Raw genomic sequence first — 16,326 nt, 5'->3', positions numbered from 1 at the left:
TTGTCTGTCTCACGGTGTGCCCAGTAAATCTTGATTTCTAGTTTTCCATAGTATTCTAAAAAGAATTTCCTAAACTAGAAGGCAGGGAGGAAAACTGCTCTGCCGTGCAATCGTTAATGTTGTATACCCCAAATTTAACAAACAACGGTTACAGACTGGAGAAGAGGCTTGAGGTTTTCAGGGTTTTTTTTTTTTTTTGTTTGTTTGCTTGTTTTTTGTTTTTCCCCTCGAAAAAGGCATTCGATATTTTGAAAGGATCACAGAAAACTTTAAGAGGGAAACCGTACAGGTTCGGGGGTGGTGGGGCGTGGAGGAGGAAGAATTCCAGAAGTTGTGATTCTGATACCCCAGGTCACAAGAGATCTCTTCCTACAACAGGTGCATACCATCTCTCATTAAAGTAAATATACATACACGCACGCACAGACACAACCCCCTCCAAAAAAAAAAAAAAAATAAAAGCCACACGAATAACAGAGAGTCAGTGGAAATTTCCACACTTCGTGCGGTTGGTTGCAGGATGGCAGTGCGGACCGTAGTCTAGTTTAGGGTGATACATGCTGCCGCAAAGCCGCTTCCAGGATCCTTCTATCAGGTTTTGATAAGGCTCTTACGTAACTGCCGTAGGAAGCCGAGCATCTCTGGCTCCTCAGGGCGCCTTTTCTCTTAAATACAACTGCGGCTGGGGGATGAGAGACAATAACAAGCCATTCGCATACAGGAGGGGGGGGGGGGGAGAAGCCCGGTGCGCGTGCCCTTTCGCCCGGCTTCCCGAGCACGTGCTCCCTGGAACACGCCGCCCCGCCCCGGGGGGCCGGGCTCGCGGCCCAGCGCGCCAATAGGCGAGCGCCTTACAGCGCCGTGGCCCGACAACGTTAAGCGGCCCAATCGCCGGGGCCCGGCCGCCCGTTTCCCGGAGCCACGCCCCGCGCGCAGAGCCCCGCCCCCGCGGCCCCGCCCTCCGCCCCTCCCCCGCCGGTCGGCGCCCAGCCTGCGAGACGGAGAAACTGGGGCAGAAGTGAAGATGGCGGCGGCGGCGCTGGCGGCGGCGGTTCGTCGCCAGTGACGCGCGCTGCGGGCTGCTGTCCCTCCCCGCTCCCCGCGTCCGCCGCGTCCGCCCCGGCACCCCTCCACCCGCAGCCCGCCGCTCGCCGCGCTCCGGGCCGCCCTTAGTCCGTGCGCGCCGTGGCCGGCCGAGCGGGCGGCGCGTTGATCCGCCCTCCCGCCCGCCGCGCCGGACCGCCGGGCCGCGGACACACGCTCGGCGGGGAGGCGGCGGTCCCTGCGCGCTCGCGGCCCTCCGTTTGGGGACCGGGAGGAGGAGGAGGAGGAGGAGGCGGTGGCGGCGGCCGTGGGATCCGGGGACGGGAAGGGGGTCGGAGGGCCGGGCGACAGCGGGAGCGGCTCGTCCCCGGGAGCGGGGCGCGCAGGCGGTACCATGACGTCCATCCATTTCGTGGTCCACCCGCTGCCGGGCACCGAGGACCAGCTCAATGACAGGTAATGGGGCGGCGGCGGGGGAGGGGCGCCTCCCTCCTCTCTCCCCTCCCCCACGGCCGCGCCGGGGGCCCTACCGCCCCCTGTAGGCCCGGTGCGGGCCAAACTTGGGAGCCCCGGGGCCGCGGGGCTGTGGGGGGGGGCGGTGTGGACGCCGCTGCGGTGTAGACGGCCCGGCGCGCTACCCCCCCTCCCCCTCCCGCGAGGAGCCTCGTTGAACTCGGCGGAGCCGGGGGGGCTCCCGGCCCAGGCCGGAGGAATCCATATTAGTCAAAGTTGAATTGAGACAGACAATGCGGATTGGGGGGTGGTGTGTGTGGATGGTGGAGGTGGGAGAGAGAGGGAAGAGGAGCGGCGGGTTGGGGGGGCGCTCCCGCGAGTCGAGTCCCGGGGGCTGGGTTTCCCCGGGGAGGCGGGGGTGGTGGTGATGGGGGGGGGAAGAGAGAGATTCCCGGCAGACCGCGGATTGGGAGGGGGAGGGGGAGGGAGCGCCATGATTATTGTTATTATTATTAGATTGAGCCCCTGCAGCGAGGTTGACTGCCCCGGAGGGGAATGAAGCCGGGCGGGGGTGGGGGGGGGAAGTGGATTGGATTCCCTTTGCTCTCCTTCCTCCGAAATGGCACTGCCAAACTCACGCTCCCCGGCCCCTGCGGTGAGAGCCTTTTTTTTTTTTGTTTCCTTTTTTTTATTCTAATGATAGTGTTCTCTGGAGTTGTAATTTGACAGCTGGAAAAAAAACCGTGCGTGGAGTGTCAAAAGGAAAATTCTTCGCAGTGCTGCTCTTCTTAACGCGCTGTGAATTTCTGGGTTGGGTTTGCTCCTGGCCGAGGAGAAATATTTTTTAAAATATTTGAAAAATCTCATAAGAGCCGTTTTGATTTGGATTCTCTCCTTCGCTGTTCTACCGTGCCTTACCAGTTTAGGATATTGAGTTGCAGGGCCACATGCTCACTGGGACCTAAGATAAAGCAGGGGGGAAAAAAAGTCCCTGTTCTGTTGCAAAACAGACCCGGAGGCTGAGGGAGGCGTCCTTACAGCGTGTCTTGAGATCTAGGAGTCACATCTAATGATGGGTCAAGTGTTTCCTGGTCGGAAAGTGGAATGCTTTAAGCTTCTTTCTCCCCACATGCTTTGCTGCTGGCCCATATTTCTTTTGCGTGTGCAATGCCATGGTTCTCAAGTTTAGAATCAAGGTGTCGTTTTTGCTAAGTGACCGGGTGACTTAAGTTGCGCGACGCCCAGTTGGTCATGCGCTTCCCGGAGAGAGGAAGAGGCCTAACTTGCTAATACGCTGGCCTCTAATGTGTCAGTGTTATCTGGCAGCTTTAGATCCTGGGCGGGCAGTCTAGTTTCTTGCATGGGGTGAGGATTTGTCTAATCTTTACTGTAGCTGATTGCTTAGATACATGTTTGTAAAACTTAAAAATTCGTTTTGAAAAGATGAACTGCTTGGAGTTCTCTTGCAGTTGGTTAACAATCTTTAAGCTAGTTGGACATTTTGTAATAGGATTTACTCTGTCTTGGTTTCATTAGAGATATTTACAGCGTCAAAAGAAGGCTTTTGGGGGTGGGGGAAGTGTAACTCTTTAGACAGTAGTGAGGGAAGCTCACTGCCATTTAGAGAAATGTGTTGATTGGGTCTGAGTCACTTGCCTTGTAACTTAGAAATTTGCACCAGAGTAGGCCATGCTTTTTGTGGTAGTCCTAGCTTTATGTAGCAAGAACTTTAAATAACATTCAATTGAGAGTGCATGCCACAATCCTTGTCTTTGTGTTTCCAACCCTCTAGTTATCATTTATTTAGATAGGACCCTCGCTGGCCTAGAGTTGACTGTGTCTATCAGATGATGACCTTGCACTTCTTAGTCTACAGCCTCTACCTTCCCCGGGCTGTGATTACAGGCCCGAGACTGTACCTAGTTTACTTGGGGAATAGAACCCAGTTTTATGTTTCTAGACTACCAGCTGTCCTCTATCTCCTGTGTGAGTTGGACTTCTTAGTGGTTTTGTTTTTAAACTTCAGCGGTTTGAGAAATTTACACATAGGGTTCTGTTCTGTTTTGTTTTGTTTTTTAAAGCTGCCATTTCCCCAGCCCTGGCTTCTTCTGTCTGTAGTCCATGTACTGTATTAAGAATATATAGGTATCTGTGACTTTTTGCTGTCCGTTGCAGTGCACAGTTGGTGTATCTCTAGATATCTAGACAGACACTCTCTTGCCCTGGCTGGTTTTGAATTCACATCATCTTGTCTTAGCCTCCAGGCTGCTGGGATTAATGGATGTGTGCCACACCTGGGCTGAGCTCTTACCTTTGTTTTTATTTTCTGTGTATAGACCAGAGCTGATGGGTCAGCACCACGTGGGCAGGAGGTCAGATCCCTAGACTGGATGTGGGGGGTGGGGGATGGAATGGACCCACAGCCTCAGCAAGAGCAGCAAGCGTTAACTGCTGTGCCATCTCTCTAGGACAGGTGACTGACTTACAGTGTGTTTGTTAAGGTGGTAGGGAAGTGCATTGGGTAAGACTTTGGAGACCTATTACTGTGATGCTTAGCTGTAGTGTGCATGGCCACTTGACAGCATCCTAAGTCCTGAGGTAGTTGGCTTGTGACAGAAGAGTATTTCTACTTAAACGTTCCTTCTGGAGATGGAATTTGGACCCTCATGGTGCATAGGTAGCACTTTACCAACAGAGCCCAGTGGATTTGTATTAGTTCCTGTTGAAGCCCAAGGACTTAGGAGGGATTTGGAAGTACCCTGCTGCCAGTCCTTGGAGAATGTCTGAGAAGCCAGAAGGTGGTAGTCCTTGTTCTCATAGTGGGTGACGGAGAGTGAGCTACAGTTAGTTGAAATGCACGATGGGGCGGGAATGTCTCCTGACTGTAGGTGTTGTAGCTTCTGGACCGTTTCCCACTTGGGTTGGACTATTTGTACTGTCCTAGGCACCTCAGCCTTAGCATGCACAGATGTCCAGACGGATGATGGTTTTACTCACTGCCAGAAGTTTATTTGCCACTTTACAACTTTGGTATAATATATAAGAAGTTTTATTTACCATTTTTAAAAGCCATTTTAAAATGTGTGTAGATGCGGGTGCCCCACAGCATGGCGGTGGATGACAGAGGACAACCTGCTCTTACAATTTGGGTCCTGGGGCCAGGGACGTTACTCAGTGAACCATCTTGCTGGTCCAACAAAAACTATTTTAAAATGATTATTTAAGAAAATATTGCCTACCTGTGTTGTGATGTGTGTGTCCGAGTGTGAGTGCCACAGAATGTGTATGGAGTCTGTTCTCCACTTCTGCTGTGGGTTCCGGTCATCAGGGGATCATATCCTTGCTGACCCCGTCACCAGGCCCCCAGCAAGACTGTATGCAGTCAGTAATTGTGTTTGGCATGTACTTTCTCTGTGGTGAGTTGATTTCACCTTTAATGAACATTATTGGAAGTCTTCAGTCAGCTGACTTTGGTATTCTGGAGTTTGACAACTTAGGCCCAACACCTTCTTTTTTTGGTCAGAAAATTGACTTTCTTAACCTGTTCCTAGTGCTAGGCCTTTAAAAAGGGATGTGGGTATGACGCAGCTTGTTCTTAAAATACCCCCTAGGATATAATACTCCTAGGTTATAGTGCAAACCAGGTCTCACTGTGCGCAGGATTCCGAAGGTGTTGCCTTTTGCGTTACACTGTGTGATCAGTTGTGATCCGGCTCGACGGTCTTTCCACGAGGGCTGTTCTCCTATGGCTTCTCTCTCCAGGTGATGGAAAGCTACAAGATGGAGTAGACAGGAATTTGAAAGTGGCAGGCTGAGTACTGGGCTCAAGGTCAGGGAGGAACAGTCGAGATAGTGAACAAGAAAGAGAGCCACAAATACTAGAATGGGAGTGTGGAAAACATAAGAAGAGATGACTGTTGATTGTTTTTGGATGGCTGCATGGGATTCATGCAAAAATGCAAGACCCAACTTGTCCTAGAGTGCCCTCTCCCATGCTTTTCCTCCCCTTCCCTTCTCCAGGGTGGGAGATTTGCTGTACCCCTCCAGCTCCATCTCCAGACCCTGAAAATATTGCTAGTAATTAACGAGAAACAACATGGGCACCTCAGCTCCTACCAGCAATTCTGGGAGTGAGGCCCTTTCTAGTTGCAGCAGGTTTGAGGCCAGCCTACTCTAATTTTGGGTTCCAGACCTACTTGACTCAGTGAGACCCTGTCTTGAACAAACAAAACTCTAGACTCAGTCCCAAGCCTGTCACTTCAGATGACAGCAGTTTTACCTTTCAGGGGATGGCAGTGTGTACAGACTTCTCATGTCTACATGCTAGAGCTGAGCACTGACATCCCTAGGCATGCAGATCACATGTTCTGCCTCTAGCTTGGACTCTCTGCTAGGACATTGCTCCTGGCCTGCAGTGGCTCTAGGCCAGAGACTTAGACTCTTCCTGTAAAGTACGGGACTGTGCCCCACAGCCTGGAATCAATTTAATTCAAAACCTCAACTGTGTGAGGTGGAGAAACTTGGGCTGGGGTTATCTTCGGTACAGATTAAAGGGTAGTGACTGAAAAACCAGGTTCTTCAGTTAGTCTCAAAACATCATTGAAAGCTAGCTAAGACTAAAGTGGGTGAGTAGACATTTGGGGTCCTCTAAAGACCACATGAAGCTGTCTTCTCATTCCATTTAGGACAGTGCAGGTACCTCGCACAGTCCACTGGAGTACTTGTGCCATGAGTTAGGGATTGGTCACATGTAACAAGCTAAGTGCAGACCGTTTTAGGACTGTTGGGTTTCTATCTTTGTGCTCCTAGAGGAGCCATAGGGGATGGAAGGTTGTTACAGAGCTGGACAAAGGTAGAGATTAAAACTGCCTGACATGTCGGTGTCTGTGCCCCAAATAACGACACCCAACTTTAGGCTGAGAGTTACGCTAGAATGCCACATAATTCCCAGGAAATGCCACCAATTACAGATATTCCTACCTAGAAACACTAGAGACATTGTGATGGAAAGAGGTCATGGATAGTAAATAGATTGAAGGCAGTTGCTTAAAGGAAAGACTGAAAACTGTAGAATAGCAAAGCAAGTGGGAAAGTCAAATGGGCAGATGGGCTAACAACTCAACACGTGTTACTGAGTCACAGACCTGGGCGGGGACACACTAGTGAAGGAAACGCTGCAGGGTCTGCAGGAGCCCACTGGGTGTGAGCAGGTGGGATAGGAGGGTTTCCTTAACAGTTACAGGATCCAAAGGGAAAGGCAGTGGCTAGAGAGGACTCCTCCCCCTGTTGTGACAAGGTCTCACTATACAGCCTTGGCTGGCTTGAAACTCATAGAGATCCCCCTGCCTCTGCTTTCTGAGTCCTTGGACTAACCTCATGTGGGGCCTCTAAGTGCCCTGTTTTGAGACAGAGTGTCATCATTATGTATGATTCCAGGCTGGCCTTTAACACTGTACTTTTGCTTCTGTCTCGAGTATCCCGCCTCAAACTCACTGTAGCTAAGAACAACCTAGCGTTATTTCCTCCAGCCTCCTCCCAAGAGCTTTATAGGCTTAAGCACAACACCTGGTTTCCTTGTGCACACCCAGGATGTTCTTGTGTATCTAAACAAGCTCTCTTCCAACCAAGCTGTGTCCTTACAAACATGGCCCAGCTTTTTGACATTTCAGTATGACATATATGACTGGCATCTGTGAAGCTCACCCTTGAAAACTGTAGTCTGGTTACCAAAACCAGGAAAGAGCTGTCTCGGTGACCTTTGCAGAGGACTTGAGACCTTAGTACTCCTGCAGGTGCCATCCAGCCTTAGAGGGATCCAACTCCCCTGGCCTTGGATTTGAGGTCCACTGCACCCAAGAACACAGCACATCCCCACACAGACATAACATGCTTTTTAAAATAATACAGCCTTAAAAACTTCAGTTTTGTGTTGGACCTCATTCTTAGCTATCCTTACACACACACACACACACACACACACACAAGCAATTTTATGCTGCAGCATGTTGTACTTTGTGTTCTTTTTCTCCATTGTATGTCTATGAAAAAGATGGCAGTTACTGTGTGCATGCACAAGTATGCGTGCATTGCTTGGTGTCTTGCCGTTCTGATCTTACGGAAATAAACTTTCCCTTGGCTTGCTCTGATTGTGAATTGTTGATTGTGACTTTTGTTGGCAGGTTTTACAATTTCCCCCTGAATATTAGAATTTCAAAGCCTTTTGGAAAATTTGAACCTATGCAGAAGTAGGGAAAATAGTAAAATGAACACCATCACCAGCCGTGGTTCTAGCTCAGAGCCGTCCCGTTTCAGTCCTGCTCCTGCTGGCTTCCCTTCGTCCATTTAAAAAAACGAAGTAGCCCCATAGTTATTTCGGCGTAATTGTGTCTGTGTATGTTTCTGTCTGTCTCTTTCTCACACACACATACACAGAGGAGGGAGAGGAGAGGAAAGGGGGTCTTCAGTTTGCATTTTGCACTGCGAGTGTGCATAATTGCCTGTACGTTTACCACAGTGCACACTCAGGAGAGGGTTCTGTCCTTCCACCGTGGGAGCCCCCTTCCCATAATTGACAGGTTGTCGGGTTCTCACAAACACCTTTACAGCTTCCATCACGAGTTAATGGATAAGTTTTTCTTGTATTTCTCAACACCTATGCTGAGTACTACACTCTGTTCGGAGTTTTCTCTTGTATGTATGATTAATAACATTCTCTTAATAAAGTCAGTTGGGTCTTAAGATGTTAGAAATAAGCTGACATTTTTTGTTACTTGCCTGCTCGTGTGTCTGAGCACCACATAAGTGGATTGTCTGGAACTGGAGTGACAGCCTGTTGATGTGGACCGTGTGGGCACTGGGGACTGAACAGCACAAGAGCAACAAGAATTCACCCATTTCCAGGGTTTCTCTGTGTAGCCCTGGCTGTCCTGGAGCTCGCCCTGCAGACCAGGAAGGCCTCTCTGGGGCTTGTGCCGCTGCCACCCCCCCCCCCCCCCCCCATTCAGCTTCCCTGGTGCTGGAAATAAAGGCTTTGGCCAGCACACCTGCTTTTAACCTGACTGTAAGAGAAATCTCCTTTTAAGAAGGGGCAGGACCCATGGTTAGATGGATGGATTCTTCCCCCCTCCCCCCAGTCTCATTGGGTAGTCCAGACCTTCCTGGCGTCAAGCTCAGAGTAGGCGTCCTATCAGCCCCTTAAGTGCTAGTGTCACAGTTAGAGCCACCACACTGTTCTACACTGGAGACCCAATGTTCCTGAGTGTTGTAATTTGTGTTTTCAGTGCCGAGGGTGGCCCCAGTACTGCAGTGTGTTGGGAAGCAGTTCGTCACAGTTGTGTACATTTATGTGACCCTGCTGCGGGGAGAACTTTGGGATGAAGTGACTCTGTGGGCACACACGGAGGAGTAATACCAAGTCGTGTGAAGTTTATGACAGCTTTCTAAGTTAATATCTACAGCGAGAGTAAGTTAAATTAGCTCTTGGAAATGATTTATTTTATTTTTTGGTTTTTCAAGATAGGGCATCATTTCTGTGTAGCCCTGGCTGTTCTAGAACTCACTCTGTAGACCAGGCTGGCCTCACTCACACAGATCCACCTGCCTCTGCTGGGATTTAAAGGTGTGCACCACCACCGACCAGCGGAAATTATTTCTTTAATGAGGCATTTCATATTACAATCTTGCCAGTGTAGTAGTAAAACTTCCAAGTATGGTGAGCCCTCAGACAGTCCTGAAGCGTTATTGCTGTGATATAAGGTGGCAGCATCTTAACTCTCACAACAGAAATACCGGTTTCGGTTTCGGGTATAGTTCATGAAAAACATTTAAAATTTTTATTTTGGGGTAGTTTCACTACGGAGGCCTTGCTGACCTGGAACTCTGGATTGGGCTAGCCTCAAGTTTGTAAGCTCCATCTGCCCGTGCGTCCTTTTGTCTTCACTGCCTGGAGCTCGGCTTCACAGAGACAGTAACTCACCCACTCGGGGTGCACTGGGGAGTTTGAACCCAGCCCAAGGTTGTGACTGAGATGCGGGACGTCCATTACTCTAAAGTTGCAGTTCTCCTTTGACAACCATTCTCTGTTGGCCCTATTTTTAATCATAAGAATTGAGTCTTGAATGTTTCACATGTTATTTTCTGATGCATTGGTTTGAAGCATGTAGCAGTGGATTTTTATATTAGTGCACAGACAGTGGTTCCCTGTGGCTTCATCTCAGCTCTGTCTGACTTGTTCTCCTGATGCAAAGTTGTGTTGTTTTCCGGCTCTTCCATAGTTTTAAAGAATTCCCTTGCTATGTATAAGAAAATTATTTTAAAAATCTGTGCTGTCACAGTTAAGATTTTGATTCCTTTTCTCTCCCTCCTTGTATTTCTGTATGTCTGATTCGCCATTCTGGGAATTAAGCCCAGGCCTAGGGTACACTGCCTCCTTTTATATGTGAATGTTTGTTTTTATTTAGTTGATAATGGACATCATTTTATATACGTGATATTTTTCTTAGACTTTAGTTTGTGATGGTAGTTTTCATAGGAAAACCACTCACATACATACATTTTTGATTTTCTTATTAAAATTGTATTGGGGCTGGAGGCGTGCTCAGCTATGTTTACAGAAGACATGGATTCCCAGTACCCACGTGGCTCACATGGATTCCCAGTCCCCTGTCCCTCCTGGTCTAGAGGGTCCGATGCTCTCTTCTCAGGTATTAGGCATGGACACAGTATACAGACACATGTTGGCAAAAATTAAATGGTAATTTTTATAAAGAAGTTAGAAAACATTTCCATTGATTATGATAATTGTATTCTAGATTGCTGCTTACAAAACTTAATGAATCAGTGAGTGTTTTCTTCCCCATTAGTTTGGGCTATATTTTTGTTGTATATGTATTGACATTTTGAGTATTTTCTTCCCCATTAGTTTGGGCTATACTTTTGTTGTATGTGTATTGAGAACCCACTCATTCTGATAGCCTGCCTCTGCTCCAGTATGCTCTATACTTCTAAAATTAATTTCTGAGTACTCTCACATCTTCGTCCAGGCTAACACACCAAATCTGATAGGCTTGGTGGCTCGTGTGTGTAGTCACAGCGTTGGGAGACCTAGGCAGCAGGATTGCCATGATTTCTGGGCTAACCTGGGCTACAGACAGCGAGACTGTTGGCAGACGTTCTTGTACACCCTCCAGAAAACTAACCCAACAAACCCAACTGAACCCCAGCCTACTCACAGCCGCCTGGAGCGCCCATGATGATTTGCATTAGCCTCTCCTGGACTCTAAGAGGCATGGTGGAAACTTATCTGGGGGTGCGGAAGAGGGGGTGTTTGAGAATTGGAAGTTGATGTTCTGTAAATCTTAAGGAAGAAAGTTGAGACTATGAAGTTAGTTTTGTGGAGAGAGTTAACAAAGAAGAGACAGCGTGGTCAGGTTGCTGTAGTATCTAAAGGATGAAGACAGGGTTTGTATGAACAGCTTTGGGGAAGAAGTGTCAAGTCTCCTAGGTTGGCTTTGTTTCCTTGACTAGAAGTAATTTGTGCTGCGTGTGGTAGACCCACTAGAGAGGTTGGGACTAGAGAGGCCGTCAGTCTGTCCGGTGAGATCCTGTTCTGTCTGTCTCCCCCAGCAGGAGTCACTTAGCTTGTCCAGTTACTGCTCTGTCGCATCCTCTGCATCTAGACTTCTTAAAGAAGTGAGGTTGTCTCTGGCTCAGTCTGGTTTAAGTATCCCTCCTTTGTGCCCTTTCACTACTTCTCTTAACATGCTTACATTTCTAGAGCTGTTTAAAGTTAATTTTTATTTTTTAAGAAGCACATTGATTTTTTTCTTATAATATGATTTTGTTCTTTTGACAGGTGTTCTGATAAGTGCCTGGGGTTAGAGGTCACAGAGAGGGAGGGTGGGCGGGAGAGTGGGCTTTAGTGCTGTGGCCAGGGTGACTCTTTAGAGGAAGTTCAGGAACACTTTGTCTTATGTTGAGCAGCAGAGGATGAGCTCAGCCGCAGCAGGTCTGGGGTCTCTGTTCGGTGCAGTCACTGCTGAGGGAGCGCGGAGCCAGGACGGGGGTCGGTTCTCTGCCCTCCCATGACGTCTGAGAGCCTTCGCTTCTGCAGATGGGAGTCACACTGTACTCCCAGGGCAGTTGTGGTTTGGCACAGCTCTTGAGTGGCAGGGTTGGGAGGACTGTCTCTGGCCTCTGCTTCAGTCTCTGGAGCTGCCGTCCCTCTTACTTTATTTGACTGTAGTAGTCACTCATTTATTCATAGATAAGCAGGACTTTGCTGTGTGGTCCAGGCTACTCTTGCCCTCCCCCCACTTGTCTAAGCATGCCGTGTCCTCCAAATGACAGTCTTTGGCACGGAAAGATCACTCCCCTCAAGAATGTCATATAAGTAGCACATCCCGGTTGGGTTGTGGTAAGTCATTTATTCTGGCTTTTCCTTCGAGTTGTTGGTTTGCTCTAGTGCTCTGTGCACTGTGATCAGGAGCACAGTTTAAAAGGCTCTGAGCTAGCCTTTGTCCTACAGTTACTTGGTCCAAAAGAGGGTTGCTCATGGCGCCCAGGCCTGGGTCACCCTTAGCACTGGCCTTAAGTACTGCAGCTGCTGGGTCCCCACTGCTCCTGGCCTCTTCCTCCCGTCCTTTCAGTTCCTAGCTGTCTCTTTAAGAGGAGAATATTGTGGTGCACATGAGTGTGCATGTGTGTCTCCATACACACTCACTGGACAAGAACAGAATGCAAGGGATCATTTATAATATTTTGATCATATTGTTTTTAACCATAAAAAGAAGTTGGAAGCCAGAAAATGGTGGCTCCTGCTTTTAATCCCAGCACTCTGGAGATAGAGGAAGGTGACTGTCTTGAATTTGAGGGCAGCCTGGTCTACAGAGCAAGTTCCAGAACAGCCAGGACTACACAGAGAAACCCTGTTTTGAAAAAACAACAAAATCAGGTGAAGTTATACAGATACTCACCTCTCCCAGAACGATAAGGGTCAGAGGGAAGCTTACAGCTTGTTTGGGTAGAGAGCTAGGCCACAGGCGAGCGGGGTTCAAACCCCGCAGGGTTGATGCTGGAGTGCCTGGGCTCCCGCCTGGGCAGGCACTTGCTGAGCTGATCTCAGAGGAAGGGCGGCGCAGATAGCCTTCTCCCGCTCACAGCAAGCACACCCCTCCAGGAACCACAGCCGACCGCTCGCTCTAACTTGCTCTTTGGGTTGAGAAGTGTTTAGAGCTTTTTCTGAGTCATTGAGAAAGAGCGAAGTCAAAGATTAGACATTTCAGGAAGTAGCTTCCCGGGGTTGTGCTGTGGAGCATTTTCTCTTTATTTTGGAGCAGTTACAGACTGAGGGTGTAGGAGGGGTAGAGTTTCCATGTAATGATGCCGTGTGGCTTTTGGCATGCTGTCCAGGCACTAGCAATAGAAAAGAACACTTTTTGAGCTGGCAAAGATGGTTCGGCAGGTAAAAGTGTTTGCTGCCAAGCCCGAGTTTAATCCCTGGAAGCCACACGGAGGAAGGAGAGAGGAGACTGCTCGCCGTCTGTCCTGACCCCACATGTGGGTTACACAGGCACTCGAGCTTGTCCCCCAGGAAACAAATGTAATGGAGTTTTTCCTACTAGGTACTTCTGAGAGTTATTAATCTTGAGGTAGCAGGAACTTTTGTGCCATTTATTGTTGAGCTGAGAAATGGCCTGACTGTAATCACCCAGCCGAGTCTAGAACTCAGGGACCTGCCTGTTCCTGCCTCCTGAGTGCTGGCCGGGAAACTAGAATGTGAGTTACAGTTCAGAGCTCTTTCTGTGTGTGAGAGTACATGTCAACAGTGTTTTTGTCTGCCGGCAAAGGATTGGCAGGAGGCTCACTGCCGTTTCCCCGTTAGACTCTGGAAGAGTCGATGGTGTGGGGGCGGGGCTTGCCGTCTGCACACTCTCCGCTCTGCTCAGTGTGGGCAGTGGCCTGCGCTGTGGACAGTAGTGACATAGCACCGGTGTGCAAGGAGACCAGGAGGCATCTGACCAGTATTTCAAGATTGTGTCTTTACACACTTTGTATGTGTGCCTGCATTTATTTGAGGTAATTTATTTAAAATAGGATTTTGTAATTAATTTAGCAAGATTTTGGGGCCTCTGCTACCTGTCAGTCTAGTTCTGGGTGTTGGAGGGTGGAGCTTGGTTGATGGGCAGGCCAGCCGCTAGTATGCTTGTTTGCTATGGGAGGGTTCAGGTCCTCCATCTGAGGTGGTAGCCAGTCTAGGGAGGGGAAGGTTGGCCGGACACCCCTTTAAAGGGAGGCTGGGATAGTGAGGCGCTTACGGGGCTGCTGGAGGGCTGTGAGCTGCCTGGTAGGGAAGTGAGCGAACCCGGAACTTTGTAGGACCCATAGCTCTACTGTGATTTTTAGAAAAAAATGAGCCGAGCCCTGATGAAGAGTTCTGTTTTGTCACTGTGGAGGTGGTGGGTTCATGTGCGCATGCGTGCCGCAGCCAGCGCTGCTCACCTTCCACTCCGCTTGGCGGGTTCCCCACGAGCTCCGCAGCCAGTGTGACCGGGGCCAGCCCAGCGGCCTGCCTTCTCTTCCTCCTCCTCCTCTGCTCTGCTTTCAACTGTCTTCCCTTGAATGAAATAGAGAAGACATTTCCAGCCTGGGGACCTTCTCTTTGTAGTTCGTGGTTTTTCTCTGTTGCTCACCTGTGTTTCTCAAGTTTTCCAGTCAGGTGTGGTCACCTTATACCCGTGGTTTGTAATCCAGCCGTGAGGAAGGAGGCCGAGGCAGGGTGATACGCCTGCTTGGCTGACTCAGACCTCCTCTGAAAACCAGCGAAGAATCAATACATTTTTTTCTAGTGTTATGCTATGAGTATTTCCAAAAATGCAGAAAATTCAAAGCTAACCAGTAAATTCTCTGGTGTTCTACCTCCTAGGCTTAGCTAAATGTCTTCCATGTTTTTAGAGAGAATGCGTGTAACCCACCTGACTGAACTGTTTGGGACTCTGACACTTCATCCCCCGTGTCCGCATCTTCTCCTGTATAACCTCTTAGGTTTCTCTGTGTAGCCCTGGCTAGCCCTGGAACTCACTCTGTAGACAGACCAGGCTGGCTCCAACTCAGATATCTGTCTGCTTCTGCCTCCCAAGGTGAGTGCCGCCACTGTCCAGGGTGATTCGCCATCTTCACACTCCAGTTAAAGAGACAGTCATTCAGTAAATGGTGTCTACTCAAGTTTGCCTGCCTTTTGCTGATATAAAACAGTTTTCAAAACTGTTTCATTTGAATTTTATCATGAAGACATGGTTACAAAAATGTTTGGGTATGTTTCTCTTTAGGGCAGTACACACACACACACACACACACACACACACACACACACTCTCACACACTCATTTTGTATGAGACTATAGCTCTGGCAGGCTCACCTTACAGATGTGCCTGCATCTCCCACTCCTCTTGTCTGTGCCATCACACCTGGCCCACCATTCTATAAGTGTATATAAGTGTGCACTATAGCTGTCTTCAGACACACCAGAGGAGGGCATCGGATCCCATTACAGATGGTTGGGAGCCACCATGTGGTTGCTGGGATTTGAACTCAGGACCTGGAAGAACAGTCAGTGACTGCTCAGCCATCTCTCCAGCCCCCCACCATTCTGTTTTAGAAGCACAACATTTTCTGTTTTCATTAATTTAAACTTTTGTTTTAAAAACTGGATCTCAGGGTTGGAGAGGAGATAGGTTGGTGGTAAATTGCTTGCTGGCTATGCATGAAGAACTAAATTCTGTTTCTGGTACCCAAATTAAAAGCTGAGTGTGTGTCCAAAACCAAACCAAAGCAAACCAAACCAAATGAGAAGGTATGGAGTTGCAGGGTTGAACTCCCAGCACAGAGGAGGTGAAGGTCTGGGCTCCCAGTGAGAGATGCCTTCTGAAAATGAGGGAGAGCCAGATGAGAAATGGCACCAGCTGTCCTCTGTTCTGCACCCACGTGCACACAGGTAGGTGCCTTCTCGAATAGAGCACACAGAAACACGCAGTGTCTTAGAAACATCACTCCTTTAAAATAAGGAGCAGGGGTCACGCCTTCTATGGTCTTAATCCTGATCTGAAAGGGCCGACCTGCTTTAGCCTTCCCAGTGCCAGATACAGGCTGTCACAGCGCTGCCGGCCTTGGTAACCCGGAACTGACTTGTGTGTAAGAGTTTCTTTTCCGATTCAGTGTTGTCTATTACAGTGTATTCCCAATATTACTTTTTCTAGTGTGATTTCCACTTTTTCTTTGGGAATATTTGCATTGGACTGCGTTACTGTTCGATAACACCCTACACCCAGCCCCTGCTTAAGGTCGGTTTGTAGTCTTGGCTGGAAGGTGTTTAGAGATGTTTTTCTAAGAGATGAACCGGTGGCTAAGGTTTGGGTCTTAGAGATCCTGTTAGGGTGAGGAGTCAGACTGTTGTGGGATCCTGTTGGGCTGAGGAGTCATGGAAAGGTCTCACCATGTGTGCAGTTGAGCTTGTCAGCGCTGTGTGAGTTGCTGTTGAAGCTCTCTAAGGAATGGTTTTATTTGTGCAGAGATTTATTCTTCAGTTGAGTTTGTGGTTGCATAAATTTGAGAAGAGTGCATTTGAACTCTTGAAGGGACTTCACTCATGAGTGTGGATTAGTGTGAAGGACCCCCCCCCTTCCCGCAGCAGTGCAGGGATGGTGCCCAGGCTCCCCTGTACCTTTGGTAAGTGATATACCGTGAATACTGGGCTCCACCCTCTTAGTCGCTGGCTTTGTTTCTAATGTAATTCAATCACAGGAAGATGTCCAAAGCACAGCCGAAGCTTTGTT

General features: G+C 48.9%; 1 protein-coding gene across 4 annotated transcripts in view; it reads left to right on the top strand.

Moving 5' to 3' along the window:
* The first annotated feature begins 1,347 nt into the window (after positions 1–1,347).
* The window catches only part of UBR5 (ubiquitin protein ligase E3 component n-recognin 5), a 97,088-nt gene continuing 82,109 nt past the window's right edge, over positions 1,348–16,326 (top strand). For 2 of the 4 annotated variants that reach the window (XM_080909467.1, XM_080909464.1), the window contains exon 1: positions 1,348–1,500. In XM_080909467.1, the coding sequence (XP_080765593.1) occupies positions 1,439–1,500 (62 nt within the window). In that variant the 5' untranslated portion in view covers positions 1,348–1,438. The remainder of the gene's footprint in view (positions 1,501–16,326) is intronic. The other 2 variants (XM_080909466.1, XM_080909465.1) reach the window with 1 other exon arrangement.

This window comes from Micromys minutus, assembly GCF_963924665.1.
Source record: "Micromys minutus genome assembly, chromosome: 33".
Lineage (NCBI taxonomy): Eukaryota > Metazoa > Chordata > Mammalia > Rodentia > Muridae > Micromys > Micromys minutus.
Note: the sequence above shows the minus strand (reverse complement) of the source record. Positions and strands in the feature narration are given on the sequence as shown.